This window comes from Psammomys obesus, unplaced genomic scaffold (genome assembly GCF_907164565.1).
Source record: "Psammomys obesus unplaced genomic scaffold, mPsaObe1.curated_primary_1811, whole genome shotgun sequence".
In the NCBI taxonomy this organism is placed as follows: domain Eukaryota; kingdom Metazoa; phylum Chordata; class Mammalia; order Rodentia; family Muridae; genus Psammomys; species Psammomys obesus.
In genome coordinates this window covers 234264-252122 of record NW_026585686.1, presented here as the reverse complement: position 1 = coordinate 252122, position 17859 = coordinate 234264, and the positions used below count along the sequence as shown (strand labels likewise).

General features: G+C 39.3%; 1 protein-coding gene across 2 annotated transcripts in view; it reads left to right on the top strand.

The window, feature by feature from the left end:
* The window catches only part of Focad (focadhesin), a 312861-nt gene that overhangs the window by 221957 nt on the left and 73045 nt on the right, over positions 1-17859 (top strand). For both annotated transcript variants that reach the window (XM_055629496.1, XM_055629500.1), the window contains 2 exons: positions 11509-11601; positions 17533-17621. In XM_055629496.1, coding sequence (XP_055485471.1) covers positions 11509-11601; positions 17533-17621 — 182 coding nt within the window. The remainder of the gene's footprint in view (positions 1-11508; positions 11602-17532; positions 17622-17859) is intronic.

Below are 17859 nucleotides of genomic sequence, written 5' to 3'. Positions count from 1 at the left end.
TATCTATCTATCTATCTATCTATCTATCTATCTATCTATCTATCTATATCATTTTCATGTGTGAGTGTGCATGACTGTATGAATTTATATGTACCACATTTGTGCATGAGCCTACAGAGGCCAGAAGAGGGCAGCAGATCCCCTGGAACTAGAGTTACAGGCCATAATGAGCTTTCATGTAAGAACAGAATCCAGTCCTCTGAGAGAGCAGGAAGTGTTCTTAATTGCTAAGCCATCCCTTCAGCCCCTCTTTCTTCTTTTTTATTTGCCATATGAGGTTTAGAATAAGTTTTCTGGTATAAATAACACTCTAGGATTTGATTGGAATCCCACTGGACCATACAGTTATGGTTAAATCTTTCTATTCATGAGCATCAAGTATCTCTTCATTTATTTGACTCACTGTTGATTTTTCATAGTTTGTAATTTTTCTTATGTTGATCTTGTAAATACTTTCATAGGTTTATAGTCATACATTTCATTTTGGGCGATATTACTACTGTCAGTTAACCTCAAATTTTAATATCTATTCCCTGTAAATGTATAGGAAAGCAATTATGTATTAATCTTGCATACTCTAGCTTTGCTGAAGTAAATAATTTCTGGGTCTTTTGGCTAATTTGTTTGGATTTTATATATAAGTACTTACATTGTCTGTGGCAGAGGCAATTAACTTTCTTCTTTTCCTTCAGTATATTTTATACTTTGTTTCCATCACATTGCATCAGTAAGGAGTACCAGTATGATGCTGAAAAGGACTGCTGAGAATTGACATCTCTGCCTTGTTCTGATCCTAAAAAAATACACTATTGTGTATTCTATTGGCTGGGGTTATTGTATAGACTTCCTTGTCAAGCTTAGACTAAACCTTGGTTAAACTGGTTGGAAGGTTTTGCTTTGTTTGCTTTTTTTCTTTTTCTGTCATAAACAGGCTTTGAGTTTCTCAAGTGCCCTTTTCTGCAGCTATTGATACTGTGTGTGATCTCTGTACTATACACTCTCAAATACTGATCCAGTCTCACTGGGTCAATACCACTAATTATGATGTATAAATTGTTTTACATTGTCAGATTCAATTTTCTCATGCTTTTAGGAAGTTTTGTATTTATGTTTATGGGAAATATTGTTTTGTGGATTTCTGTCAATGTCTATTTTCAAATTGAGGGTAACACTGACTTCATAGGAGAGGAAGTATCTGCTTCTCTCTTCTAAAAGAAATGTAGGGAATCAGAACGATCACTTCCTTAAATGTTTAGTGGTAGTTAGCCATGAACACATCTGAGACTTGTACTTCCATTCAGAAAGGTTAATAACTGTTTAAAATTTAATTTTTCTTAAAAGGTATAGACCTATTCAGATAATGTGTTTTTCATGTGAACTTTGTGCTTTTCAAGCAATTGGTCTTTTTATCTCGGTTATTAATTTGATGCATTCAGTTGTACACAGTGTTCTTCATTACCCTTTTAATTTTTTTCCCCTTCTAATTTTTTATAGGGTCTAGATTTGTATCTTCTCTTTATTTCAAACATAATTTATTTTTTTTCTCTGTGTTTTTTCCTTAGTCTGTTTGGTTACAAGTTTATTGTTTTTATTTAATGTTTCAAATAACTAGCTTTCTGAGACTGACACTCCACCAAGAACCATGTATGGATATAACCTAGAACCTCTGCTTGGATGTAGCCCGTGGTAGCTCAGTAACCAATTGGTTTCCCATAGTAAGGGGAACAGGGACTATTTCTGACAGGAACTCAATGGCAGGCTCTTTGACCTCCCTACCCCCCAAGGGAGGAACAGTCCTGCTAGGCCACAGAGGAGGACTTTGCAGCCAATCTGAAGATACCTGATAAAACAGGGTCAGATGAAAAAGGAGGAGGTCCTCTTCAATCAGTGGACTTGGAAAGGGGCAGGGAGGAGATGAGGGAGGGAGGGAGGGTTTGGGAGGGAATGAGGGAGTGGGATACAGCTGGGATACAGAGTTAATAAAATGTAACTAAAAATAATAAAAATAAAAATAAAAAAACCAAAAAAACAAATAACTAGCTTTTAGTTTTGAATTTCAGTGGTTTCTATTCCAATTAATTTTTTATAATATTTGTTTGTGAGGTGGAAGCATATATGTGTCACGGAGCATGTGCAGGTCATAGGACAACCTGGTTCTCTCATTCTACCATGTAGAACCAACCTCAAGACAGGTTTATCAGCACATATGTTTGCCTTCTGGGTCATCTTGCTGGCCCAATTTTAGCTGCTGTTGCTGCTGCTGCTGATAATGATATTTTTAAGACAGGGTCTCACTGTGTTGCTTTGGCTGTCTTGGAACTCACTCTGTAGATCATACTGGCCTCAGACTCACAGAGATCCATCTGTTTTTGCCTCCCAATCCATGCTGAGATTAAAGGCTGTGAAGCATGACTTACCAGGGATCAACATATACTGTTGCCTTCCTGCTCAGATGGAAAGGTGTCCTAGGACTTGGAAGCCCAGAATCCATATAGCTCTGAGGGGAGAAGTTGTCCCAGTGGAAGGGTCTCCCGAGACAGGGTCCCAGGAACCACACAGCTCTGAGAGGAAGCCTCCTTAGTAAAGGTGTTGCAACTTCCAAAGGAGGGTATCCCGAGCTGAGCTGAGGAGCCTCAACCCTGCTCTACTCCTTCCCTTTATCCCTTCTCTTCATTGCTTCTTGGCTTCTTCTGATGAGAGAGTCACACCAGGCTGCAAATCTCATAAAAGAGATTTATTGGGAGGGTCCAGGGTGTGGAGGAACAAGTCCAGGGTTGGCTGCCCCTGCTTCCAGGAGAGGACAACAGGGAACTTGAGCAGACACAGCCTTTATATAGGATTTCTTAGCAAGTGGAGCTTTCTAGGGCAGAGATTTTCAGGGTGAGGAATGATGGGATTTCAAGTTCTGAGCTTGGGGGAACTCAGGTGAACTCTCCTGTTCAAATATTGATGGGTTTTCCTGCTCAGGGATTGGTGGCATTTTGTTCAGACTTTTCATCTAAAATTAGCACAATCTGGCAAGGGTCATATTCAAGGGTTGGATATACCTTTGTGACCGTTACAGAGAGAGGCTGTAAATGCTGTAATGTGTGTTAGAGAGGCCTGGGAGAGCGGCCTGGCTACTTTTTTGCCTTGAGGGTTTATAAAGTTTACAAAGTAGACAAAGTTTACAACAGGAGTCTACAGCATTCCCTGCCACTTGAGTAGGCATGAATGGCCAACATATACATGCCTAATTTATTAGCATTATCATTGTATCTTTATCCACACTCACTTTTGATTTATGTGTGTCATTGTATTTAAAGTAGTGTTATTTTCTTTCTTTTTTAATATTTATTTTATTATTATCATTTATTATAATTTATTCAATTTGTATCTTGGCTGTGGCCCCCTCCCTCATCTCCTCCTAAACCCACCCTTTTTCCCTCTTCTCCCCCTATGTTCCTCTCCTAGTCAACTGATAGAGGAGGTCCTCCTTCCCTTTTATTTGACCCTAGCCTATCAGGTCTCATCAGGACTGTCTGCATTGTCTTCCTCTATGGCTTGGCAAGGCTGCACCCCCAGGGGCAGGTGATCCAAGAGCCTGCCACTGAGTTCATACCAGAGAAAGTCCCTGCTCCCCTACTAGGAACCCCACTTGGAGACTGAGTCTATGGGCTACATCTGAGCAGGGGTTTTAGGTCCTCTCCATGCATGGTCCTTGGTTGGGGTATCAGTCTCTTCAGAGTTCCCAGGGCTCAGTTTTTATGTTTCTGTTGGTCTCCTTTTGGAGCTCCTATCCTCTCCAGGTCTTTCTATCTCTCTCTTCTTTCATAAGATTCCCTGGACTCTGCCCAAAGTTTGGCTATGAGTCTCAGCCTCTGCTCTTATACCTTGATCAGTAGAGTCTTTCAGGGGCCATCTTTGGTAGGTTCCTGTCCTGTTCCCTGTCATCTCCTGCTTCCAATGTCTATTGTGTTTGTTCTTTTGAATGAAGATTAAGTGTCTTCCCTAGGGTCTTCCTTGTTGTTTAGCTTCTTTAGGAGTATAGATTTTAGTATGTTTATCCTCTATTATATGGCTAATATCCACTTATTAGTGAATATATACCATGTGTGTCTTTCTGCTTCTGGGTTACCTCACTCAAGATGATCTTTTCTAGATCCCACCATTTGCCTGCAAATTTCATGACTTCCTTGTTTCTAATTGTTGAGTAGTATTTCATTGTGTAAATATACAACAATTTCTGTATCTATTCCTCAACTGAGTGACATTTGCATTGTTTCCAAATTCTGGCTATTATGAATAGAGCTGCTATGAACATTATAGAAGATATATTGGGTCTTGGTTTTTGCTTGACTTTTAGCACTGTCTTTTAACTAGTTCATACAGAACATTGACTTTCAAAATAATTGTTGCTATGGTTTAGTTAATATTTACTATGTGGTTACACTTTTCTTTTTGTTGATTGTGTCCTTTACTATTAATTTTACTGCCTATTCTTAGAAGTTTTATGTGACTCCATTTTCATTTTCGTTAGCCTAATTTTACACTTTTTTTTTCTGATTGCCTTAGAGTTGACAATAGGTATCTATTAGTCTACCTGCAAGCAACACTTCAAATATTATGTGGTATTTGTATCTTGTCTATTATTGTAAATAATTCCAATCCCTTCTCCATGGAATCTGTTAGGTTTTAGTAGGAAATATCTCATTTAGGTTCATCTGTTGAACACTTGTTCCCTTGGTGGTGACATTATTTGAGAAGGTTCTGAAAACTCTAAGAAGGAGGATGCTACTTGTGGTCCTTCACCGAAGGTGTGTCCTTAAAGCCTGTATCTTGCCCTGGTGCCTCCTTGTACCTTCTTCTGTTTCTTTTCTCCCATGAAGCCAACAGGGCTTCATGATCCTGCCACATGTTTCAGCTCCTCTCTTGCTTTGTTTTTATTGCAGGCCCAGAATCAGTAGAGCCAACGCCATAGACTGAAAGCTTTGAAACCAGCCAAAGTTAAATTCCTTCCTTTTTAGTTCTCTCAAGGATTTTGGTTGCAGCCATGCAAAAGTAACAAATACAGGGAGGGTTATTGCTGCCATTCATCTCACTTACACATAAGCATGTTGTTATTTTGAACATACATCCTGTTAGATTAATTAAGAACATGAAAATCAAATTTTATTTTACCTTTTTGTGTTCTTTCTCTGATGTTCTTCCTATCTTCCTGTAGGTCTGAGATTTCAGTCTATCTTTTTGTTCAGTGTAAAAGGTGCTTAAAAGAAAAACTTGTCCTGAAAGGCAAGCCTTGCCTGATAGAGTCTGTTTCGCCTTAATTTTTGAAGGTCCATTTTCAGAGGGTATAGAATTCTACTATATTACTTTAGAAAAGTAAGGAAGCCCACAGCATTAGGGAAAGCATGTTTAGAACAAAAAAAAAAAAAAAAGGGAAAATTACACTTAGTAATTCACAAAAGCAGGCTGACTTCAGAAGCAGCATGGCTGTTCTCTGTAAGAAACTATCCTAGGGGTAGGATTCTGGGAATGGTTTAATTGTTTTGCCTGTCTCTTTAGCATAGCAAAAGGGTAGCACTGCTTTTTTTTTTCCCAGGATGATCTCCCTGCCAGGTCGTTTGATCTGCCCCAGTGGAATGTTAAGTTGCCATCATAATGACGCAGGAGAGTTCATTCTCTTGACCAGGCCTTTACTGTTGATCGCTATGTATATTGCATGTTTGGCATCCCTTTCCACAGACCTTGGACATTCTATTTTTGTTTGTTTGTTGGTGTTTTCTCTTTGCTTTTCATATTTGGAGATTTCTATTAAGACATCCTCAAGTTTCGGAATTCTGTCTTTACTTGAGGCAAGTCTATGAAACACACCAAAGGCTTTTTCTGTATCTCTTGCAGCAGGGCGTTTGGTCCTTATAGTTTCTTTTTGGTTCTTCCTTAGGACTTTTGCCCATTGTTCTTACATACTGTCTACCATGTCCATCACAGCCATTGTGCATTAATAATTCATTTTAAATTCCCAGACTGAGAATTCCAACAGTATTCACTGTTTGCCTCTGGTTCCTATTCCTGCTTGATTCCTTGAAACATATTTTTTTGCCTCTTAATGTATTTTGTTCTTTTCCTGAAAACTGGACATGATGTAAAAGGAATTGAAATAAGTAGACCTTTAATCGTTTCATAGTAAGGGCATTGTGGTGATGTGGGATCATTCTTTAATTGTATAGTTAGATCTTTTTTTAAAAAAAATTAGTATGATTATAAGTTTCAGTTCCCTTTGCTGCCTTAAGGCAAAGTAACCTAGAGTAGCCATAATTTATGTTATATCTTTTCCAAATGGAAGGATAAAAGACATGGGAGTTATATATTTCCCTCCCTCCAGGTTAGTCAGCTAGGAGACTGGTGTGTTGGAGTGTGCCTCAGCACTTTGGACACAGAAGCAGGAGAACTGCAGTTCAAATGCAGTTGGGCTTCCTCTGACGGTGTATCTCAGAATGATCTCTTTCCCTTCCCAGATGTCAGATGTATGGTGTGATTTTTATTTTGTATTCATTGTGAGAGTTTGGTCAAGCTCTTCAAAGTGGAACATACAGAGGTGTGTGGTCCTCTAATGACTGGAATTTCTGATCCACTGTTTGTCCAACTCTTTCCTGACTGTTTAATCTGGGATTTCCTACTGCGGTCCTTGTTAGCTTTAGGTGTCTGCCTCCTGGTTACTGTTCCAGTAAGTTCTGATTCTGTGTTGGCCTGATTTTCTCTCCAGCTGTACTTTGCTCTGGGATCTAATTCCCCCAAAGGTCTCAGAGAACCGTTAGGCGCATCAGTTTGTCAGTCCTTCTTGTTAGGACGGATAGTGAGTTCTGAGCCCCTTTATGTGCCAGAAGGGGTATTTTCATAATTGACATTTATTTTGTATAGAATACTTTATTAATACTTATCAAGAACCGTGTGTCACCTAAACTAAGACTTTTCACTGCAATGGTGAACTATTTATCTAAAGTCATCTCTTATAAATTTCCTCTTATTTTCTGCCATTTAAAAAAACTGACATGCCACCATGCTATTACATGTTTGCATGGACTGCTAATCTGTGTCTGATGCTGACTTATTCTCACATGACTATCATCTTCTGAGATTTAGGTAAAACCAAGTGTCCTCTCTCTTTGATCTTTTGAATCAGGGCCCACCAGTGGTCATTTCCCATCTTTGGGGCTTCCCTGCCCTGATGGATACCTCTTGAGTGACAGTTTCCGTCCCTCAAATTTGCAGACAGTCTCATTATCTTTTGGCATTTCTGAATTTGACATGACATTCTCATCTAAATTGGGCAGTGGTGGTTTATCCCGGGATGAGAATGGCAGTCACATTTCATTACCTTCTCCTTCTTGGTGATATGGAAGTTAGTGCCACCCAGCCATGTTTATGCTTAGCATTAAATAATGAGCCATTGTTCCATTTTTATTTTAGAGAAACCTTATTCAACTGTACTAGAAGCTGTACTCTGAACAAAATTTTTGGTTCTATTTCCCTTCCCCTTTTATGTAAATGATCACTATTTGGTTGTTTATGCCTTATAAATTAATTTTGGTTTTCCTAATTCTTTAATTTTCTCCAAGCTGACTCATATTAGATATGAGTCAAGTAGCCACTTGTTTGAAATATAAGAAATGCAGCCTCACCTACTTTTTCAGTTGCCCTTTGTCTTAGAAATATGTCCTTAAAGGTACAAGGAGTAGTGTTCAATTTATGTGATATGAAACAACTAGGTGAAATTTGCGAATAATAGTGGGAAGAAATTATATCTGTGCCTCTTACAGATTCTCCCTAGCAAATACTGTGAAAAGTATGGTTTGCTGTGTTTTAGATACTCCATAATTACCATGTGGATGTGAGTTGTTATGGTAACTGGGTTTCCCCTTCTATTAAATAACAGAGTAAATGGTTGCTTGAGATGCAGTTGAATTGTCAGCTTTCAAGCTAATGTTATCCTGATGGAAAATGGGGGGGGGAGACAATGATGGAGGGGAAGAAGGGGGAGGGGAATGTGGGGGAATATTGAATGTCTGGAAACTACTTACAAAGAGATGAGGGCTTTGCACTTTAAGAAGGCATCCTCTTAAGTCCTTCCTTCTCTTACTATTTATGAGTGGACGGGGTGATGTGAAAGTTACTTTGTGGCAACAGAATTAGTAATGACAGAAAGTTGAAGTCTCTTACTCATACTTATGAACAGCAGTGCAGTAAGTGTCTTTTAGGGCCGCTAACAAGTGAAAATGCTTTTTCTTCTGGGAACACAAGAAGAATGAGTGTGGGGGTTGATATTCCTTTGTGTCTCATGTAGCAACTGAAATCAAATATGTTTAATCATTTAATTCATTTCCTTTGTTGTTGAGATGGTAGAGGAGGTGGAGGTGGTGGTGGTGGGGTAGTGTCAGCAGCAGACGTGAAGGTGGTTTTGATACTTGTGAGCAGGAAAATTATCATGCTTCGTAAAGTGGGTCATAAAATTAATAGCAAATATTTGTTTATCAGTTTTGACATACTGCTCTGTCTGTCTCACACTTTAGTTTCACAAAGAACCTCATCAGAAGTTTTTCTTATTTGATTTATTGTAGTCAATGAAAGGCTGTTAAAATGGGTCTTATCTTTTTAATCACATGATGGTGTTTGTTCTAGAAACAGAACAAGTGTGTGGTTCTCTTAGGCAAACATTTATGGGGAGAAATGTACTTTTTGTTCTCTCTCCTTATATTTATGAATTGTGTTTCTAAGCAGGATATCTCCATGAGCTACTAAATGCTTATAGAATATCAGACTATAAAGTTTATAATACTCCCTGTAAAAATTAACTCTTTTCACTTAGTAGATACTTATCTGAAAATAAATGTTTCTGGGCTAGAATATTTTGGACATTTACCTATAAGTTTAAAAATAATAATTATGTATTTACTTTTAGATATGTTGACTCAGACAAGTTTTTTATTTATTTGTTTATTCTTTCTTGAGGAGGCTCTCTCTGTTTTTGACTGTCCTAGAATTCCTGTGTAGACCGGGCTGACTTCAAACTCACAGAGATATACCTACCTACTTTTGCCTCTCAAGTGCTGGGATTAGAAGTCTGTGCCACTATGCCTGGCTCTGGATTTTTTTTTTTAAGCTTTGTGTTTCTAGAATGATTGAAAGTTGAATGCTAAGCTGAGTCTGGTGGTGCAGGCCTGTATCCCAGCAACTCAAGAAGCTAAGGCAGGAAGGTCACAAGCTCAGGGCCAGCCTAGGTTACCTTAGTAAGCACTTATCTCAAAATAAAAAGTGAAATGAAGGCTGAGGTTGTCCCTCAGTGGAAAAGGGCTAGCATAGCTACCAATAGCGTGTTAGGCCTCCAGTTTAATTCCTGGTGTTAAGATAAGAAGTTGAACACCACAATTTTATGATTACTTTTTAAATTTTACTTTGTAATTTTAATATGACAAACATATCTCTGTTAAGGGGATGTGATATGTTTAAATAATTTCAACCCAGCATGTGTGCAAAGACAGCGTTACAGGCACTATAAAGATATCCCAGAGAAAACCAGATGTGATCTCTGTGCCCTGGAATTGTGTGAGGTTACAGACGTTCATAGTATTCCAGAACTGTAGAGGTGAGAGTAATCAGCTCAGTAACTTGAAATGAGAGGAAGAGAGGGCACTGAAGGCAGAGGTGAGTGGTTTTGTAGGTCCTGTAAAGAGCAGGGAAAATGTGGGAGTTGGTTAATAGCTCAACATTCCATTTGCTCATCTACATTTTCCTATGATTCCTTTCCTTTTCAAGCAAATATTAAAAAGGAATTGAGACTATTGTATTTCCAAAGGATTCAGTGTTCTTTTTGTCAATGTGCTGAGGCTGACAAGAATTCTTGGTAGTACAAAGATATCTATGGATTTATGGCAGGAGAATCTGAAAATATTTTGTATTTCTTAAGAGGTAAAAATTCAGGTTGCATTATTTGAATGTTGTCTCTCTTAACTCTGTGTACCAAAATAGGAGTTAATGATAATATATTTTGTGAATAAGGAACATAATTCATATAAAAAGGGGGAAAAGCATTTGGAAAGAGAGAAAAGGGGTGAAAACTCAGGACCTCCTTCCTAGCTGGACATGTGGCCTAGAATATTGTTTGGTTTCTGGATAGTACAAGAGAAACCAGGTTAGAGGGCTCATTCCTTCTATTGGTGGACACACTGGCAAGGCTCTTCCCACTTCACCTGGCAGTGTGAATACTCACTCAGAAAAATGTCTTTATAATTTCTTCCAGTTAATTTCATGGTCTCAGTATCCATTATGCTGTTTAAGTATCTAATGTTTGAAAAAACAATATGAGCGGCACCAGAAGTGATTAACAAGATTGATTAACAATCAATCCCATTGTACTCTTCTGTCCCATGTCCTATAGAGTCTTCACAGTCCTGTGTTGCAATCTTTTTGTGCCCATTTCTGGCTTTCCTGCCAGCAAGAGAGCTTCTTGTGGAGTGCTGGATAATCCTTGTCATCCACAGTAGCTTGCACAGTAGGCTCTCACTAGGATAAGAGTGAAGCATACCAGAGGCCATGACAACTGGCTGTATTCAGCTGTATTATCTCCCCTATCAAAAGGCACTTGAAAACATTCTCAGAGTAGTAGGGTTTGTTCTGAAGCACTAGTTACTGTAATTTTCTCATGATTATATACAAACTTCTCCCTCTCATCTATAGGGAAGTGAACGAAAGTTTAAGGACGAGGATGAAAGTGTCGATTGTTAAGTTTAGGGATGCATAAACTGTGATGCACTGTAGCTGTTTGTCTTGAGGCATCTTGAACAGGCAGAGACCCTGGGAAGACATGGTGCAAGATTGCAGTGTACTAATAGGTAGAAACCAAAATGACTATGGAATCCAGATGCTTTGTCTGGACTCTGCTCAGAAGTAGAGCTTACTGTTGACATGTGTCGGTTTTCTCTTGTATATCCGCACGGATTAAAGGGCAGCTATCCAGCAGTGCACACAATTGCTGTGTGTTGTGCTCATCTGCATGCTCTTTCGGTGTGGTTTCTACACAATGTTTCTATGGCAGTTTATGTCTATTAATTCAGAAATGGTAATACTTGGAATCCAGGTTATGAGTAATATTTATTTTTATTTAACATTATTAGGGGTGTGTCAGACAGTACCCTGCTTCCCATCTTTGGCAAGAGATTTTACAGCTTTTCCTTTCCCCCTGGTTTTCAGAAAAGGATTTGTATTGCAAATACTTCTTAACTTGTTATTATTGCAGGGTTTCATTTGCTTTAATTTAGAAAATTCCAGGCTTACTTTATTTTGTCTTTCCAAGATTCCAAAATTTTTTTCTACTGGGAATATCAGAAAGATATTATTTGTGGTTCCAATCCTGGGCTAATTTGGTTTGTGTTAAAAAACAAACCACTTAAATAAATGAAAAGAACTGGTATTGTTTTTCTTTTGTTCTCAGTTCTGCATATTCTAATGTACTTTTGTTCATCTTTCCCACAGGTCCATGTCCAGCATTCAGAATGGCACCATGCACTCTTTCTTCCACAGGCCTGGCTTGCGTATATGACTCGAGCATACCATGCCATTTTACAGGTAAGGACGTCACAAGGGCCCTGCTTTGTGGGGGAGTATTTCCCCCTTATCATTAATCTTATAATAATGTCTATTTACTGTTTCAATAATGTTCTCTCCTGGGCTGACTACACAGCATCTACCACCCCAAGCTTCAAAGGTTCCAGTGAAAAACCAAAGTTCAACTGTACCTAGGTCCCCCTGGGAAGCCAATGAGTTCATTGGGCTTATTCATAAAGCATGGATGAGGCTTATTGACGGGAATGGGAGTGATTCCAAAGAAGCCTTACTGGAAAATCTTCCCCAACATGAATGACGGCTTCCTCATAGTTGCATAGATGAAGGCCCCTTTTCCTAGGCTTCTCTAGCCTGTATCCTCTAGCTTCTCCCTGACACCCCAAGATCTCACGCCCTTAGGGCAGAATTGCACATGGCTGGTTAGAAGGAGTAGCTGACTACTCAGGTGTGGTTCCCATGACCTTCCCCACTGTCTTTTCCTATTAAAGCTGGATGGTCTTTTGCAAGCTGTACAGCTGATCTTGACCTTCTCAACATGAAGATTTTTCTGCCTAGAGGACTCTGTGAAACAAGAATAAAAGCACTTGGGGGAAAATATCACTACCAAAAACTCAGTGTTTCCTTTTGCTCATAAGAAATGTAAGGCTTGGGGCATCTGTCTCCTAGATAAACACCCTTCACAGAAGAGAGGGTGGGAAATTTAGAGTTGGAGATTAGGAAGGAACAAAGCAATACTGGGTGTGCTGAACATGAGAGGACCAATGCAATCATGAACTCATAACAGCTGTGGTTGTCTGTACAAAACCCATACAAAATCAAGCCAGTCAGCATTCTAGCCTGGACTTGGGAGGGGCTCATCCCCCTTTAGCTGAGGAGCTGCTGATAGTTGATGGCATTTGGAGGAAGGAGTGTTAGTTTTCTTTAAGAGTGTAGCCTCTGAGAGGTTGACCAAGCTCCAAAAGATGGCCTCGCTCTTATGAGTATATCATGCAAATTGACTCGGGATTATTAGAAGCAAAAGCAAAGATATGAAATGGGGAGGAAGTGGTAAAAAGTGGAACTGGGAGGAGTAGGGAAGATGAGGGTGGTTAGGATACAAATACATTGTATGGGAGACTCTAAGAATTAATAGAAATATTACATTAAGTAAAAGAAATGTAAGGCTTATGTACATAGTTACACTAAATTTAGATTTTGATATTCCTGTTTCTGAGTCCCATCCAGAGCTCACTTCTGAGCTCTACTGTCTTCTGTCTTTTGGCCTCCTGAATACCCAGTTTGACTGACCCAGAGTATCTGATCTTAAATGCGCTGAGGTCTTCCCACACTCAGCTATATGTAGAGCCTGCCTGCATCTTTAGCCTTATCTCTTGACCCTTCTCCAAGACATTTATCTTCCACCTTTTTCCAAATTTCTGTTTCTGAAAGTCTGCATGTATCTTTCATGTCTTGGATTTCATACATCCGGTTCTGTTCTGCCTCAGATCCTGTGATTTTTGTAATGCCCACCCAGTTTCAACTTGTTCTTTACATTGGCTGGGGAAGGTGCCTGTTATATTTAACTCCTTTCCCCACGGGATTATAAGACCCTTTTCTATCTTATTGGTAGCTCTGTTTTCCTTTATGAAGCTCTTATCATATTGACTCTTTTAGCTGGAACCTCCAGTTGTTTCTATTCCTTCAGGGCTAGAGCAGGACTTCCTTTTCTGTTATATCTGCCATCTGTGTCTAAAACAACAGTTGCTCACCAAATACATAAAATATACTCACTACTTTCACCCCAGTATTACATATGTTAATGTATTTAAAAAATGTCAAATATATATTTTTATCAGGTGGGAACTATTTGAATGGGCAATGTTTAATTCCTTTTTTTTTTTTTGTAGCCAAAAAGTGATTGTTAAAAATGGTGTGTGTTTATGTGTGTATGTGATTGAAGGAATGACTTTCTTTTGTCTGTATACTTCTGTACCCTCATTATATACTACCAGCAAATTAATTTCTATTCAAGAGGCACAAGAGTACAAGTCAGAGCATGGACTTGTTTGTGTTCATGCTTCCCTTAGTCACTTTGCAGTTTTTCCTGGCCCATCTGGGGGTGCTGAACTGACTTGTGGGACACAAAGGGAAATGAAGCACCCCTTTCTGCAGGCGAGCTCCCAGTCCAGTGAAGAAAGCTGCACGCCCACTAGCAGTTTCACTGCAGGATCCTCCATGCCTCATGAAAGAAGGAACACAGTTCTGCAGATCCCTAGAGAAGGACATAAGCAAGTCTGTAGTCAGCAGGGGATTTGTGTTGCTTTAGGGGAAGAGGGGCTAAGTTGAGGGATTGTGATGTAATTTACAAAAGCTGCTATTTTCCCTATAACTGCTGCCATTTATTGAATAACTTGTATGTAGCTAACACTTAACATATAATATTTCAATTAATCTTTACAGAAACCCAGTGAGTGTATATTATTAAGCCCATGTATAATGGTATTATAGGTGAGCAATCTGGGCAGGAAAGAAAAGCAAACAGTTCAAAGCCAACAGTTGATAAATGAGAGAAATAGAATTTAATTTGGAGTCTTCTGATTCCAAATCTCATGTGATTCCCTAATAATAATATTTTGTAATAATAAATAACCCAAGTTGGTCTAACATTTTATTTACTTATTACTTTTATTAATTTAGTGTGTGTCTGTCTATCTGTCTATGGGTGAGTGTGTGTGGGCATGCCATGATAAATATGTGGAAATATGAAGACAACTTGTTGGAACAGGTTTTCTCCTTTCGCTTTGTGGGTCCAGGGATTGAACTCATGTCAGGATTAGAGGCAAGTGCCTTTACCTGCTGAGGCATCCTTCCTGTCTAGTAAAGGACAAATCCCTTTGTGACTAGTCTTTTATTTTTAGTAATGTGGGCCTAGAATTCTCTTCTGCTTGTGTGGTAATGTGTATGTTTGTTCAGTTTCACATAAGATCGCTCCCCTTTGGATTTTACATTTAGTTACATTGAGAATTGGTGAAACGTGAAACTAAAAGGCTGTCTTTTGCAAGGAGTTGAAAATTCAGCAGTGTTATAGGTTTGTCATCATTACTTGAGAAGCTTGATGTGCTTTAGCTGATGAGTTTTTTGATACTATTCATACATTTGAAGCTTAAAGTATCATAAGTGAATTGAATCAACTTTGAGTTCCTTGTCTATCAAGAATTCATGTCCTGGAGGCATCTTCTGTTGCAATAGCTGTGGGTACTTCTGTCTGGTGCTGGGCGGGTTAGGTCGCATTAAACTTGATCAGTTAGAGGAGCTGTTTCCTTGGTTAACCTTAGGAGACAGGGGGAAAGGTGTACAGCCTACATTACTTCCTGGAGGTGAGTAGGACACGGATAAGTTTGAGGTCTGAACACTGTAGTGACGTCTGCTTAGGCATTTCCTGTTCTTCAAAGGATATTGGAATTTGAATTATAAGTATGTCAGCATGGTTGACAGGCTGGAAATAAGTGGATTTCTTCCCATTGAGGTAGAAAAATCAGAAACAGACTGATTGGCTGTTCCCAGACTGTCTTACCAAGGAGTGTTCTACTTGGCTGTTTGGCAGCCTGCTTGGCAAGGAACTTTCCATACTTTGTTTTACCTTGCTGCTGTCTTTGGATGCTGAGGAAATTCAGGCCTCCGGACATTGTGAAAAAGTCTCTTTGAGACTGTATGATGTCACACAGGAAGAGGTTATGGAAGCTGATTGACTGTGGACGTACTTCCTTAGTTGGTCAGCTAGCTATAAAACAATGTGAAATCAAATCTATGATTAGGAACTAAGATCAGTAATAATTTACCATCTGACCATTTGAAGAAAATTCTTTTGAGATTTTGTTCTTACATGTATATTTTTGGTGTGGGAGATTGAACCCAGGGCCATGTGCATGTTAAGTGTGTGTTCTGTCACTGGGTACATACTTGGCCTTTGTTGCTTAAACATTAACAGTATCTTTTAGTTTGTCAGTCTCTGACACTTTATTACAAATTAATTTTTATTTAATTTTTAAAGACTTTTTTTATATATATGAGTGCTTTGTTTTCATGCATGCCAGAAGAGGGCACTAGATCTCATTATATAGATGGTTATAAACCACCACGTGATGGCTGGGAATTGAACTCAGAACCTCTGGAAGAGCAGCCATTGGTCTTAACTGCTGATCCATCTTTCCAGCCCCTCTGATACTTTCTTATAGGTACTTTAGGACCCTGTCTTTACTTTCTTTTCTATTGCTGTAACAAAACACAGTGACCAAGACAACTTATAAAAGAAAGCTTTTGAAACCTCAAAGTCCACCTCAGTGGCACACCTTCTCCAACAGGGCCACACCTCCTAGTCCTCCTCAAACGGTTCCACCATCTGGGAACCAGCCATTCAAATATATGAGCCTGCTGGGTGTGGGGGTGTGGGGTCATTATCTCTCAAGTCCCCATGGACACTAACTAGTCAGTAAGAAAAGAAAAAAGTGGTGCAGCCGCTGCGTAGTCAGCCATGTTCCACCACCAAACTCTGGGAGAGTCACACAGCCAAGTGAGGCAGCTTACAGCCATCTTAACCTTAGCTCCAGGGAATATGATGCTCTTCTGGCTCTTACCGGCACCTGTGTGCACTTAATATATTTGCACAATACACATAAATATTTTTAATTAAAAAAAATTGGACAGAACATGAAATCCAGAGTTAGTAGACACATGAAAGGCTACTCAACCTCATTAGTAAAAAATGAAATCAAATTAAAATCATGGTGGGTCATCTCAAGAATGGTGAACCTCTACTGACAATTTCAGATGTTCAGAATAAGCTGCTGCTGGGAATTTAAGCCATCAAATGACTTCTTTACTTTTTAATTATTTTCTTTTATTGTTTTAGGTGTATGGTTTTATCTGAATATGTGTGTACCACTTGCATGCAGTACCCACGTAGGCCAGGAGAGGGCACAAGATTCCCCATGGAACTGGAATTGCAGATGGTTGTGAGCCTCTAATGTGGGTGATGAGAGTTAAATTTGGTCCTCTAAAAGGACAGTCGGCCCCAAACCATCTAAAATTAATTAAGCATTACTCTGTAATATTAATAAAATCTGAGGTCTTGTCCCAGTTAGAATCCATCAGTAAATTGCAGTTTTATTTATATTAAATAAGATCATTGGTAATAGAGTAATACAGTTAAAAACCACAAAGTTTAATATTTGAAGGTGTTGGCATTAAAGGAACAGTATTAAGTGTTTTTATTATATGGCTGTAGTTGAAAACTATGGCATCTTTTTTTGTTTGTTTGTTTTTCGTTTTTGGTTTTTCAAGATAGGGTTTCTCTGTGTAGCCCTGGCTACCCTGGAACTCACTCTGTAGACCAGGCTGACCTTGAACTCATAGGGATCCACCTGCCTCTCCCTCCCAAGTGCTGGGATTAAAGGCCTGTACCACCACCATAGGCCACATGATATCTCATTTTATAAGCACATTCAAAAAATAGAAACATAACATTGGTGATTAACTTTTTCTTTCTTTCTTTTTTCCAACATGGTACTTACATCTTAAGTATTACATCTTATCTCATTCATTTTCCGCTGTTCTGTTATGACAGTCGTGCTCAGACCTCAATCTCTATATATAACTAAAATGATCAGTTGATGACCATTCCCACATAAGGGACTTTTTAAATGGAACCTATGAGAGTCAGATCTGCTTTGAACAACATTGTGAAACAAAGCACTCTTCACTGAGTTGGCCAACCCTGGAACCTCCTTAGGACTTTCTCCTGGTGAACGCAGAAATTCACTGAGCAGTGATGTGAGTGTTTCCCTCACTCATGCTTTTTCAAGGTCTAAAACGCCACCAGGACCACTTGTGGCCAGTTGGCCAAAGGAATTTACGGCTAACAGGTCTGCATGCTGATTCCTCTCGTGTGGTTTGCAGGGAAGGATTGCAGAGCTGGAGCTGCAGTTACAGCATGGCAAAGAGGGACCTGAGGAGGTGCAGTACAAGCAAAGCACAGCCTGGCTCTGGTAAGGAGATGGCATTCTGCCGCACGCTGTTGTCACGGGACATGAGCAGTGAAGAGGACAGACAGCAAATGCCTTAAACACTTCCGGGCTGGCTGCATTACCTTCTGTGTGAGCCAGAGTGAACTCGGAAGACCTGATAGCTTTATTTTTACCTGCTCCCTTAGATATGATAGGGAACACTGTTTTCAGAAGTGTGTGTGTGTGTGTGTGTGTGTGTGTGTGTGTGTGTGTGTGTGTG